Source organism: Pavona decussata, unplaced genomic scaffold, assembly GCF_977016875.1.
Source record: "Pavona decussata unplaced genomic scaffold, jaPavDecu1.1 SCAFFOLD_441, whole genome shotgun sequence".
NCBI classification, from domain to species: Eukaryota; Metazoa; Cnidaria; class Anthozoa; order Scleractinia; family Agariciidae; genus Pavona; species Pavona decussata.
Genome location: NW_028145795.1, coordinates 306269 through 319675, shown reverse-complemented (window position 1 = coordinate 319675; position 13407 = coordinate 306269). Strand labels below are relative to the sequence as shown.

General features: G+C 38.7%; 2 protein-coding genes across 2 annotated transcripts; one reads left to right on the top strand and one right to left on the bottom strand.

The window, feature by feature from the left end:
* The first annotated feature begins 6190 nt into the window (after positions 1–6190).
* Positions 6191–8067, top strand: LOC146450567 (multiple inositol polyphosphate phosphatase 1-like). The gene has a single exon (XM_085100246.1). It carries the CDS (start codon positions 6246–6248, stop codon positions 7656–7658), a length of 1413 nt encoding a protein of 470 aa, XP_084956372.1. The 5' UTR covers positions 6191–6245; the 3' UTR covers positions 7659–8067.
* Positions 8068–11507: 3440 nt separating this feature from the next.
* LOC146450566 (uncharacterized) lies at positions 11508–13152 on the bottom strand. Its single transcript, XM_085100293.1, has one exon. It carries the CDS (start codon positions 13042–13044, stop codon positions 11671–11673), a length of 1374 nt encoding a protein of 457 aa, XP_084956419.1. The 5' UTR covers positions 13045–13152; the 3' UTR covers positions 11508–11670.
* Between the last annotated feature and the right edge of the window lie 255 nt (positions 13153–13407).

Below are 13407 nucleotides of genomic sequence, written 5' to 3'. Positions count from 1 at the left end.
AGAATAATCCCGGCGTAGGCTTATCCAGGCCTTGAAAATCATAACACCCAAATTATGAACCGAGCAGCTGAAGAAATTGCCTGGAAAAATTGTCGTTTGCCGGTAATTAAGGAAACGAATCTTTCCAGCCATTTTTTTGACTATTAAGATAAACTTTCCATCTAGTACACACTTCGACCAATAAATAATAAATTAAATGGAATCATTTGGAATTGGAAACGATTAACATCACGTTGCCAAAATTTTCAAATGAATTATTTCCAGGTGATCTCATAAAAATAAACATGAACGAAGCATCCCCTTGTCGTAAATGACTAAATTAATCTAGAAACCTTGGGCTAGTACAGCCAACATTGGAAGTAATATTTGTTCGAGTTGTCTTTTGGAGTAGGCCTTCCATTTTTTAAAAGAAATTAAAATTATAAACAGTTTCAAATAACCAACGCGCACATTCAGATAAACATGCAAAATATTTTATAAACGAAACATTTGCGGTTCTACTGGTTTTGAAGTTCTCGACGGATTTTCTGTCACAATATCTATGAACGACTCCATTCAACCCTGTCTGTCCTTCCCTTTCAAATGTTTAGGTCAGGAGATAATTTATGTATTCTAATTTTCATGATATTTTCAAATGTATAGTTCTCTTACCACGGAGATTAAAGGTTAGATCTTGATATTTCTTGAACGTCTTGACAATATGCCAAACTGAAGTCAAACTTCAGATAATCCACATTTGGGACCGAAGTTAACCAAAACTTGAGAAAATTGAACGCATGAAGCTAGAGATAAAATGTGTTTAAAATACATTTTTTCCTTGCACCTGTCCACTGTCAAAGATATACGAGAAGACTAGTGAGTAATAAAGAATAGAGATGACGGCCTCTTTGGTCAGTAAGTTCCCATTTTGGCCTCTAATTGATGCAAGGTACTTGTGAATTTCCTTGGCAACGGTGTCAAGAAGTATTATCCAAAGAATGCTTAATGCGCTATGAAGAATCGTCATGACAATAACACTTAAATTTTGACATCATTTCTTCCAATAACAAACAGCGTCTTTATAGCTTGGCCATTTGTATTCTCGGCTGATTCAAACTCAAAAGCTTTCTCTGAATACAGCATCGCATGACAGGAAATCTTTATTAAACAGGAAAATGCGTACTTCCAAAAAAACTCCGCCAGCGAAGAGTCTAAAAACTCGCAGTAACATCACGTTGCTAAAATAAATTTGAAGAAAAATCGGGAGTTTCAACAGTGATCTCATTTGTTATAATTAAGTGCGTTGAATATTTCACAACTCATACATTGTAGCCCATTGCCGCTAAATTAATGTCACGTGGCACTTATGCCACTGCTGTTAATTAAGTCTTTTTTATCGCGGAGCAAAAAAGTTTCGCTTAATAAAATTTTAATTTATTTGACATAAACAAAAAAAGTGTCTAAAAAGAAGTATTGAATTTAAAGGAATTAAAAAGTAATAAGATCGCACCTCATGATTCCACGGAATATGAGGATAGAATAATTAATAATCTCTTCATTTTTTTTTTTTTTTGAGATTCAGAGCTATACATTTTTCAAAATAGTCATTGTACGATTTTGCTACAGTTATATATTTATCAATGTCTTTCATTCACTTTGCTCCCCTGTTTAGCAAACCTAAGACCGAATGTCTAATTCTACCGCTTATTCCATACGGTCGTGAGCGAACACAGAAATTTCTAGCGTCTTTCTATTAAACTGATCGAGGTAAATCTGTATTAATAAATACGATTCGCCACCAGTCACTGTGTAGCGTTTAGTTAACAGAATTCGTAACTGAGCAGCTGCATTATCGTTTGTTAGATTTAGAAACAATTTTTATATCGATCTTCTGCTACTGACAAAAAGTTTAAACAGACGCTAATTTATGCGCATATTATCAACGATGGTTTAAGTAAATTTTAATCTCTCGACGTAGAAACACTCTGTCTGACCGGAGGCCGCTTGTAGGGAATTAACAATAACTAAAAACCTGAATAGAAATAACTAAACGTACAAGGTTAAGTAAGATCGTTTATATGGTGGGTATAAATTTGTGTGAGGTAATACACTTTTAAATCTTAAATAAAGTTAAAAGCGAGTTGCCAACGTAATTTTACCGATCAATATACGCCTTGGCGTTGTTTGGGATATTGCAGTACTTCAATAAATTAGTTAAACTTTGTTCTCGATTCGCAGAGTGAAGAGCAAATCGAAGGACTCTTTTCTTGCGTCATAATATAAAGGGGTTCATTCATTCTCGATTACCAGCGGAGTAGATGCAACCGTGGTGCATTTCTTGATTTCTGTCCGTAGTTTCAACCATGATTCATGCAACCTTTTCATGATTTCTCCCCGTAGTTTCAACCGTGATTCATGCAACCTTTTCATGATTTCTGTCCGTAGTTTCAACCGTGATTCATGCAACCTTTTCATGATTTCTGTCCGTAGTTTCAACCGTGATTCATGCAACCTTTTCATGATTTCTGTCCGTAGTTTCAACCGTGATTCATGTAACCTTTTCATGATTTCTGTCCGTAGTTTCAACCGTGATTCATGCAACCTTTTCATGATTTCTGTCCGTAGTTTCAACCGTGATTCATGCAACCTTTTCATGATTTCTGTCCGTACTTTCAACCGTGATTCATGTAACCTTTTCATGATTTCTGTCCGTAGTTTCAACCGTGATTCATGCAACCTTTTCATGATTTCTGTCCGTAGTTTCAACCGTGATTCATGCAACCTTTTCATGATTTCTGTCCGTAGTTTCAACCGTGATTCATGTAACCTTTTCATGATTTCTGTCCGTAGTTTCAACCGTGATTCATGCAACCTTTTCATGATTTCTGTCCGTAGTTTCAACCATGATTCATGCAACCTTTTCATGATTTCTGTCCGTAGTTTCAACCTTGATTCATGCAACCTTTTCATGATTTCTGTCCGTAGTTTCAACCATGATTCATGCAACCTTTTCATGATTTCTGTCCGTAGTTTCAACCGTGATTCATGCAACCTTTTCATGATTTCTGTCCGTAGTTTCAACCGTGATTCATGCAACCTTTTCATGATTTCTGTCCGTAGTTTCAACCGTGATTTCACGGCGTTTTCTCGATTTCTCTCCGTACTTTCCATCGTGATTCATGTAACCTTTTCATGATTTCTGTCCGTACTTTCAATCGTGATTTACCCGTTTTCTTGATTTCTCTCCCTAGTGTCAACCGTAATTCAACCGTTTTCTCGACTTCTCTCCGTAGTTTCAACCGTTTTTTCAATTTCTCTCTGACAGTATCAACCGTGATTCAACCGTTTTCTTGATTTCTCTCCCTAGTTTCAACCGTAATTCAACCGTTTTCTCGACTTCTCTCCGTAGTTTCAACCGTTTTTTCAATTTCTCTCTGACAGTATCAACCGTGATTCAACCGTTTTCTTGATTTCGCTCCGTAGTTTTAACCGTGTTTCAACCGTTTTCTCTGTTTTTCTCCCTACAGTCAACTCTCTTCATTGCGGACATCCTCGGGACCGCGAGTTAGCGTCCTCAGTATTAAGCTAGCTGGAGTCCGTAATAGTGGAAATTTTTTTCAGTCAAACGTCTGTAATTTATTTTTCCGGGGATTTAGCTGCTGTCCGTATTATCGGGGTGTCCGTAATAGCGAGGTGTCCGCAAAGCGAGAGTTGACTGTAGTTTCAACCGCGAGTCAACCGTTTTCTAGATTTCTCTCCATAGTTTCAACCGTGATTTCACTGTTTTTTTTATTTCTCTCCATAGTTTCAACCGTGATTTCACTGTTTTTTTTATTTCTCTCCATAGTTTCAACCGTGATTTCACTGTTTTTTTTATTTCTCTCCATAGTTTCAACCGTGATTTCACTGTTTTTTTATTTCTCTCCATAGTTTCAACCGTGATTTCACTGTTTTTTTATTTCTCTCCACAGTTTCAACCGTGATTTCACTGTTTTTTTTATTTCTCTCCATAGTTTCAACCGTGATTTCACTGTTTTTTTTATTTCTCTCCATAGTTTCAACCGTGTTTTCACTGTTTTTTTTATTTCTCTCCGTAGTTTCAACCATGATTTCACTGTTTTCTTCATTTTTCTCCGTAGTTTAACTGACCATGATTTCACTGTTTTTTTTAATCTCTCCGTAGTTTCAACCATGATTTCACCGTTTTCTTGATTGCTGTCCATAGTTTCAACCGTGATTTCACTGGTTTTTTTTTATTTCTCTTCGTAGTTTCAACCGTGATTTCATTGTTTTCTTGATTTCTCTCCATGGTTTCAACCGCGAGTTCACCGTTTTCTTGATTTCTCTCCGTCGTTCCAATCATGAGTGCACCGTTTTCTTGAGTTCTCCTTAGTTTCAACCATAAGTTCACCGTTTTCTTGAGTTTCTCCGTTGCATCAACATGAGTGCACCGTTTTCTTGAGTTCTCCTTAATTTCAACCATAAGTTCAACGTTTTCTTGAGTTCTCTCCGTCGTTCCAACCATGAGTTCACCGTTTTCTTGATTCCTCTGCGTAGTTTCAAGAAATGATTTACTAACCTTCACAATTAATCGACAGAAAGGTTCGTCGACAAAACGTTATTAATGAAACAGTTATCAAGGTGAAACAACCGATTGAAACTCTGATACACAGTATAACGAACAAACAAGATGGCCTTTTTTCCGAAATTGGAATAATTTGCTCTCGCTGACGAAAACTTTGTTTTGCAAAGTTTGGTCGGTTTTTCCTTTGTTTTGCCACTTTCTGTATTAGTTCGGTTTTTAAACGCTTTGTATGTTAAACTAGACAATGTGCAAATTTACTGAACCGCAATATAATTGACATATCGATATCTAAAAAAACCTCATACGCAATCGAAGATGCTTTAAGATGATCAGAGGTAAATTGTTGCCAGATTATTCCCAACCATACCTCGGGGCCTATTTGTGGCCGAATTTTATATTTTCACGATTCCCAGTACGTTCGCCATTCAGTTATGAGTCAGTCATATTCCATGCTCTTGTGTAGATGAAGGTAAACGGCGGAAATAATGAATGCTGGGGGTGAGTACGTACATTTATCCTCCATGTATATGCTGTGAATCAAGTCACGTATCGTGCGTGCCGGCGCCGTATTCAAGTGAGCTTGACACATCTCTTATCTATATCTTAGAGATCTTCTAATCAGTGGTGTAGAGCGGATCAGAAACTGCATGAAAGATCAAGGCTACCATTTCCAAAATCATTGCTGTTTAAAAATAGCTATAGGGTATTTACCTTAAAATACACCTTTGCATGTACCAAGAGGCAATAGTAATAAAACTTAGAGCCGGTTTCAGTTAAACAGACTAATTTTAAACATGGCTTAAGACAATACTACTTTTATCCTTTTATCACTGAGAGTGCCATTAACAATAGATAACTGTCTCATCGTTGCTATTTATATGCCCGGCCCTGCCTGCGTGTAGTTTTTTAGACCGTGGTTTTTGTAAACCTCCTCTGAGCCTCGTTTAAAGAACCAGTCCTTGGCATTTTAAAAGTGACGAACTGAAAACCACCCGTGTAAATCGGAAAACAAAATTAGCTTTCAGGATCTAAATCTTTAGAGCGTTACAAGCTTTCGATTCCTTTGCGGAATTTTTTTCAAGTAAATGAGAAGTTAGTTTATGTCACACGACTCAATGTGCTGTGAGTGACGTGAAAAAATGTTCAAAAAGACCGCTGGTAGTTGGTAACCGCTGCCTAGTCTCGATCGAGAGTGGGGTCTAAAAATGCCATCGTATTTCGATGGCTGGCACTGTAAAGCACCTTTCCTGTTGCTGGCGTTCAGACGGTGCACCAATCATCCCGGAGAGGCAAAAACAAAACACCCTCGTTTTTTTGTTACCCCTGTGTGATCAACAAGCCTAAAATTTTCGCCAGCTCCATGTATTGCAAAATTTAAACGTTCAAATCAGCTCACCGCGCGAACCAGTTCATTGCAAATGTTTTATTTATCTATTTTCTTTTTCTTTTAAGACATTTGCCTTCGTTTTCGAAAGTGACTAAGGATATCGCGAAAATTTCAGCGAGGATCTTCTCACAACTGAATCCCGCGGAAACAGAATCGTTATACTTTCTCCTTTGACCCAGTCTCGCTCTCACTTGAGGTCGTCAGGCACAATTGAGAAGGCATCAAACGTGAAGTTATTTTAAAAATTTGAGTGTGTACACCCTACGTGACAGAACTGTTAATAGTGTTTGCAAAATGGCCGCGGCACTTCTCTTAACAACGGTTATGTTGTTTATTTTGTCTGTAGAAGCAGAGCAGTCCCAATCAAATCACTTTGGAACGAAAACAGCTTATCACTTCAATGCTTCTAATTCCTCGCTGCAAACTCCTGTAAATTGTCACCCAGTTCACCTTAACATGATAATTCGTCACGGATCGAGATATCCAAGCAATGGCGACAGAGAAGAAATCGACGAACTTCTGACAAAACTCAACAAAATTTACACCGTAAGTTCGTCATTTCAATATCAAAACTTAACGATACCGTGGAACAGACCACCTGAATGGAGCGACGCTGAACCAGGCGAATTATCGGCCACGGGGGAAAATGAACTGTATAATATCGCCAAGAGGTTCCGCTCTCGGTTCACGCAGGTATTTGTGAAGGAGTATTGGGACAAGTACTATACATTTGTGACGTCGGACAAGCTTCGAACCGCCCAAAGTGCAATGTCGTTCGCTTTCGGACTCTTTGAAGCACAAGGGCCTGTGGCCTCGTCAAAATTCCAACCTGTTGCAATAACTTTCTCCGGCCGCGAAAACAACGACAAATTGTTATCTTCTTACCACGCCTGTCCGCGATACGAGGTTGATGTTAAAGAACATGGTGTATCAGAGGTGGAAAAGTTCACAGATGGCCCGGAATTAAGAAACCTTACAAGGCGACTGGAACAAAGACTTCAGTTGAACGGGAAATTGTCTTTGACGTTTGACTATGTCGAGAAGATTTTCAGGCTTTGTGCTTTTGGAATTATGAATCGAGGAGACAACAGTTGGTGTGCTTTGCTGGATGAAGAAGATATGAAAATACTGGAGTATCAAGGCGATTTGGAAGCTTATTATGAACATGCCTACGGCAACCAGCTGAGCTATAAGGTAGTTTGCCCTCTTCTATCCCAAATGACTCAAAATCTGCAAGATTTCTCGAAGGGAAAAATTGATGTTCGGGCTGCATTTCGATTTGCCTCATCAGGTACATTAATATCTCTGTTGACAATTCTCGGGCTCTACAAAGATTCTGAATCATTGAAAGCTGATAACTACCTCCAACAAAGCAAGCGACAATTCAGGTTGTCTAACATGGTTCCCATGTCGGCTAACATTGCTCTGGTGTTGTTTACGTGCAACTCGACAGAACAGGACGGTAAACGGCAATACCAAGTACAGCTGTTGGTGAATGAGACACCAGTTGAATTACCATGCTGCCATGGAAACACAACTTGTGCTCTTGACAAGTTTGTGTCGTGTTATGAGGAGGCCGTTAAAAGCTGTGATTTTGACGCAATGTGTTCCCTGCCTCCCGCTGGAAAGCCAAAGGCCTTGGCCGCAGTAATTTCCCCTGGTCTAGAAGTTATGTTGTTTACCATAGTTGCGCTTCTTGTCGATTAAGAATGTGTAAAAGTGACTGAAAAAGAGCCCTTGAATGGAACAATAGGAAAAAGGGTTTCAGAAGTCGTCCAGGGCGCACATGCTGTCGTTCACGACTAGGAAGACGGAACTAGATAGCTTTGGTTTCCGCCGTCTTTAACTTCGCTAGAAGCTAAAAAGTTTAACAAGAAGGAGAAAACTGATTCCATAATGATGGCATCTGACTGTAAGATATTGGCATTAATAGTTTGTTAGTCGGTATTTATACTACGTTCTCCATTGTCATACCATTTTATCATAAAAGTTTACAGTTTCTTAACCGGGTGTGTGATTTTTACCCGCCTCGATTAGCCAGCTCAGAGCTACACACGGGTGGAAGACTTTTTGTATAAATTTGTCTAGTGTGTTGTAATAATGTTTTGTTGTTGTCGTTGTTGTTGTTGTTGTTTGTGAGCGCTTTTTGGTTTAACTGAAATGTGATATAAAATGGCGTTTTATTATGCATATTCAACGTGTAGAGGAATGGCAAAAGCCAAATAAATAGTGTATCATTTAATAATTTGTGGTTTCAGTTAGTCTCCAATAAGTCCGGATTGAAAATACTTTCAAACCTCAGTCGCGTATCTGCCTCGCGTGGTTTGGGATGGAACACGTGACCATCATGTGATCAATTTCCCGGGGATTTCTTTCCAGGGGAGCTGTTGTTTCATTGGTTCACCGGCAACGTGAGGTCGAGGCGAGATAATCTCCTGAGGAGGCGTGAAGAGTCCGATAAAGTTTAGGAGCAAAAAACTCGCAGTTCATTTTTTCCGGCAGAGAATATGACAACTTTAAACGAATTTATTGGGTATGTTGATCTGATGGATTTTTAAAAAAGTTTGCGACAGCATTCCCTTGAAAATGACGAGCAAAACGGTGTCAAGGAACTGCCAAATTATAAATATTTCTGCTGCTGCACACTTTTATATTATGTGCCTCGCAACGTTTTAGCTCCTCGGATTTTATACTTTGATGGCTTAGTAACCAATAAGAATATCAGAAAAGCGTCACACTGTTTTTGTTGATTGATCCTCCACGATTGATAAGATACAGTTATTTGGTGTCCGCGTCAGATATAAATTCATTTGAATAATGCTCGGTAGTTTAACCTTCTGACGGCTACCGACGCTTTCGAAGCGAAAAAAATTCCTAAATTATAATTTTCCAAATTTCACAACTATTTCGTTTTCTATTGATGTCTATCTAGGTTTTTATGGTTTATTCAAAAGCCACACATGAACGAATTTTTTTTCCACCGTTTACCAGCGCAGCATATGATCGGCTTGGTGTTTGATAATCTGAAAGGCTTCTGAGTGAATGACACCACAATTCTGTATAAAAGCAGCCTGAAGTCAATGGGTTTGCCATGTGCTGGGAAACAAGCAGGTACAAGGATCTTGTTAAGGATTCATACTCACTGAAGCAAACTAACAAGCAGTCAAGTACAAGCTTCAAGTACGCCCCTCACCAGAACCTTGCAGTACCACCTAGTACCACAGTCTCCCCACTCTTACTCAGTCCCACAGTCTTCCCAGACTCTTACTCAGCCCTAGATCCTACAGTCTTCCAGACTTTTACTCAGTCCCACAGTCTTCCCAGAGTCGTTCTCAGTCCTACAGTCTTTCCAGACTTTTACTCAGTCCCACAGCCTTCCCAGCCTCGTACTCAGTCCCACAGCCTTCCCAGCCTCGTACTCAGTCCCACAGCCTTCTCAGCCTCGTACTCAGTCCCAGTCTTCCCAGAGTCGTTCTCAGTCCCACAGCCTTCCCAGACTTGTGCTTATCAGAACCAAAGCTTTTGCAGCCTCAATAAATCTCATTGTCAGTACCAGAGGCTGCACAGTTTGATGGCCACCATCATGTTTCTAAATTCCACTTCACATTAGGCTACTTTACGATAACAGGCTCCAAAACAAAATAATTATTGGACAGCAAAATAATTATTTTACTGACAATAGCATGGGATTTTTTTTTTTTTTCAAAGACAATAATGTAATAATAATGACACTTGATATTTAGTTGAAACATTTTTCATATCAAACCAGCACTTGCTTAAAAGGAATGCATGGTAAGATGATGTGTTCCGTTCTCCTCCCAGATGGGATGCTAGTAACCCCTACCCCACCCCACTTTGTCAGGTTTCCCTGACAGCTTCCAGGTACCCATTTATACTCCAGGGTGGAGAGGGACAATGTGAAAGTGAAGAATCTTAAACAACAAGACATCAGCATGACCCCAGCCAGGCTTTCAACCAGGACTGCTCAATCCTATGTCCATTGCACTAATTTTTAGGCCAACATGCCTGCCATTTCTGAGCACACTGGCTCAAACATTGTTAGTTACAGTGTATGGAGAAAGAAACATTATTATTGGTCGAATGGAATAAATGTGATGTATTTTAGGCCTGGTGAATGATCTGATGACAATGATGTATGTTATTCAGTGAGTGACACAGGCATACCCGGCAAGGAGGAAGTCCAAGTGCTCCTATCAGGGGACAGACCTAAGGTCTTAGGTTCGACTCAGATTTCCTTTTGAGTATGGCTGTGTAACTCAGTGAATAATACATCATTCTCATTATTGCTGACTACATAATGGCTCTCTTTAAAAAGACAAAAAAAAAAAATGATACAGCTAAAACCATTACGTCCTACTTGAGGTGAAGTGTTCAAGAGTCTAATTGTTTAAAAAGCAATTTATATTTTTATGCATTTATATATGTTTCTTAAAATTTGGAGTTGCCCAACTATGTACTTTGTACATTAATCAACATCAGTTTCACAGACAGCCAGCGTTTACTTGAAATGTTCTCAAGCCTGAGTTGCGCTTGCATTTGTCTATCATAATGTTGTTATTGACTAAAGCTTTGGTTTTATATTTATGTGCATTCCTAATGTGACCGTTAAGATAATCTGGGCACTGTCCAAAAGTAATTTTGGAACATGCTAAGATTCTTAATGTATACTTTGTCATTTGTTGGAAGCCAGTCTAATTTAGTAAAAAGTACCACACAATTATCTTTAACTGTGCCTTGTGCCAGTCAAACTCTACCAAGAGCTTCAAGAGGCCTTAGCTCTTTGAACATTTTGGGCACAGCTACTCATTGTTTTTATAAAATTGTGAAATTTTTTTACTTTATATAGTTTTTTTAAACCTTGTTCTTATCGTATGTAGATTTTATTACTGACTGTATTGTTTTACACATATTTTTTTATACCTGCCAACTCTCAGGTATTATGCATGAGTCTCATGCCTGCTGACTAAAGAAATCAATCTCACGCATCAAGGGCAATTTTTCACGCCTGGCTCACAAATCCCATTTGAGTTGTGCTTTAACACGATTAATAACAAAAATATTTAATTCAATTTCCCCAAAAAGGCACTTAATGTTGATTTTTTTGTGTCCTAACTGTAATCGCAAATACTTTCAAACATCTACAATCCGTTCGAATCAGAAGTGTTCAAAGGTCGTCGGAACATCTTCAGACATTTTTGGCAACATTGGGGAAGTCTTCAGAAAATCGTCGGAAATCTTTGGAAGTGGCTGGGATGTTTTCGGACATCCAGATCACGACAAGACGAAAATCTCACGTATTTGACTCAGAAAAAGTTGGCAGGTATATTATTTGTAAAATGCCATGAGCATAGGAATGGTGCTATATAAATAAAGTTGTTATTATTATTATTATTATTATTATTATTATTATTATAAAAAATATTGTTATAAAAATAATATCTTTCTTTATTATAATATTCCAAGCAAAATTGATATTTACAAGTTAAAAGTAGAAAAAAGAGCTATTAAAACCTATTTACAAATATTTTATTATTATTATTATTATTATTATTATTATTATTATTATTATTATTATTATTATTATTATTTTTATTTTTATTGTTATTAACTGTCGCATCTAAAATAAAGACCTGGGGATTAGATAGTGTTTTCATTCCATTAATTGGGTCATTTAAATACTGTTTGTACTCATATCCCTTCAGCTTTGAGAATAGTTTTCAACAGTACTATCCATTTTGTCCATATTCTCATTTACAGTCAGGTGTGAGTAGAGTAGATAAGCTTTTATATTCCTTGGTAATGGAAGACATTCTATTTGATTTGGTGCCACTATCTTGTTGATCATCAATCGGCACATATGCTGCAGCTCTAACTTTAAAGGCAGCTGCCAGATCCGAACAAAACCATCACTCTGTCCAACTGCTAACTCATGACAGCTCTTTGTAAAAGCCACAGAACAAACAGCTATGTTCATGTCTGTATCTATATCTAACTCGTGCAGAGTGCTGAGGAGTTCTGTTTCAGTTAACAAGACCTTTCCTTGCGATGTACCGAAAGCAAGTAAAGAGCCGTCTGAACTGTAGGAGAATGCAGTCAACTGCGCTGGGTTTTGTACAAGCTGTATTTCTTTAATGCACTTGGTTTGGCCACCTTCAATAAACCAGATCTGAAACAGACCCTCTTCAAAACAGGCTGCAAGTTTCTGATGTGGAAAACATGGATCAAAAGCACAACTACAACCATTGCCTGGAACAATATCTGTTCTAACTGCAGAGAGTAACTCCAAATTCTTGCTCTTCAAAACATACAGTTGGCTTAGTGAATTGGAGAAGGCAAGAAGAGAACTATCAGGTGAAAATACACAGCTTACCAAATGGCCAGTAAACCGAGGCATCACTACTTCACAACTTACTCTCCAAAAACTCTTCAGGCTATTCTTGGATTTCACTTGCCACAGGCATATTTCATTCGTTTCTGTGCCTCTGTGTGATTCTAAAGTAACATTGCTAACTGTCACGGCCTTTAAACCATCGGGAGAGAAGACACAACATAGTGCTCTGGAGAGCAGACTCTTTTCGCCATATCCAGCAGTATCACAGTCTATCTTGAAAGGCTCAAGGCTACAATCCTCGGTTCGCTCCGCTAAAATGATGTGCCCGTTTCCTGTGTTTAAAATATAAGAAACAATTTCCCCATTTGGAGAGAAACAACATACTGGACGCGGTGAATATGTGAAGAGGCTATCATCATGCGCGTCTTCAGAACAGTCAAAGTCCCAACATTGCACAAACCCGGCTCGAAAATTCCTGAGCGAATGGCCAGCGAATGTGGTAAGAGTCAGCAAGCACGTGTCATCATTCGGAAGAAAAGCACAAGCTGTAACCTTCATGACCTGATTCAGTCCTAAAGGACCTGAATGCTTCAGAACTTTGAGGATGGTAAACGGAGGAGGGATTGGCTGTCCGTCGGGATGAAACGGCTGGTAAGGTGACGTGCAAAAGGAAAGTGTTGATCTTGATTGTTCGGCTGTCTCATTGGGCTTGGAGGAATCCACACCCATGCTTCTACTCATTCTTGAAATCTTTCATTCACGCTATTCATAAATTCATTTCTGCAGAAAACCATATTCTACAAACACTTTCCATAAAACTACCAAACACTTCGTGAGAGCAGCCATCTTGTTTTTGTCTGGTTCCCAGATCTCCTCGGCGGCTATAACGATTACGTCACATTTCTTCGCATTCTCAGGGTCGTAACGAGGTGTTTTTCAGTTCCCGACTGATCCCACATTTTGGCCTTAAATTTTGATCCCTGATTCCAAACTTTATATAAATCTTTATCCCTGATCCCGTTAAAATTAGTCCCAGCATTCACGTTTCGTAGTCAAGCTAGTCCAGCAGATCGTATTGCATACAGTTTAGAACCGGAACAAAAT

Bases quoted from the DNA above. Each gene is read 5' to 3' on its own strand.
- LOC146450567 (XM_085100246.1), top strand. From the start codon at position 6,246: ATGGCCGCGGCACTTCTCTTAACAACGGTTATGTTGTTTATTTTGTCT.
- LOC146450566 (XM_085100293.1), bottom strand. From the start codon at position 13,044: ATGAGTAGAAGCATGGGTGTGGATTCCTCCAAGCCCAATGAGACAGCC.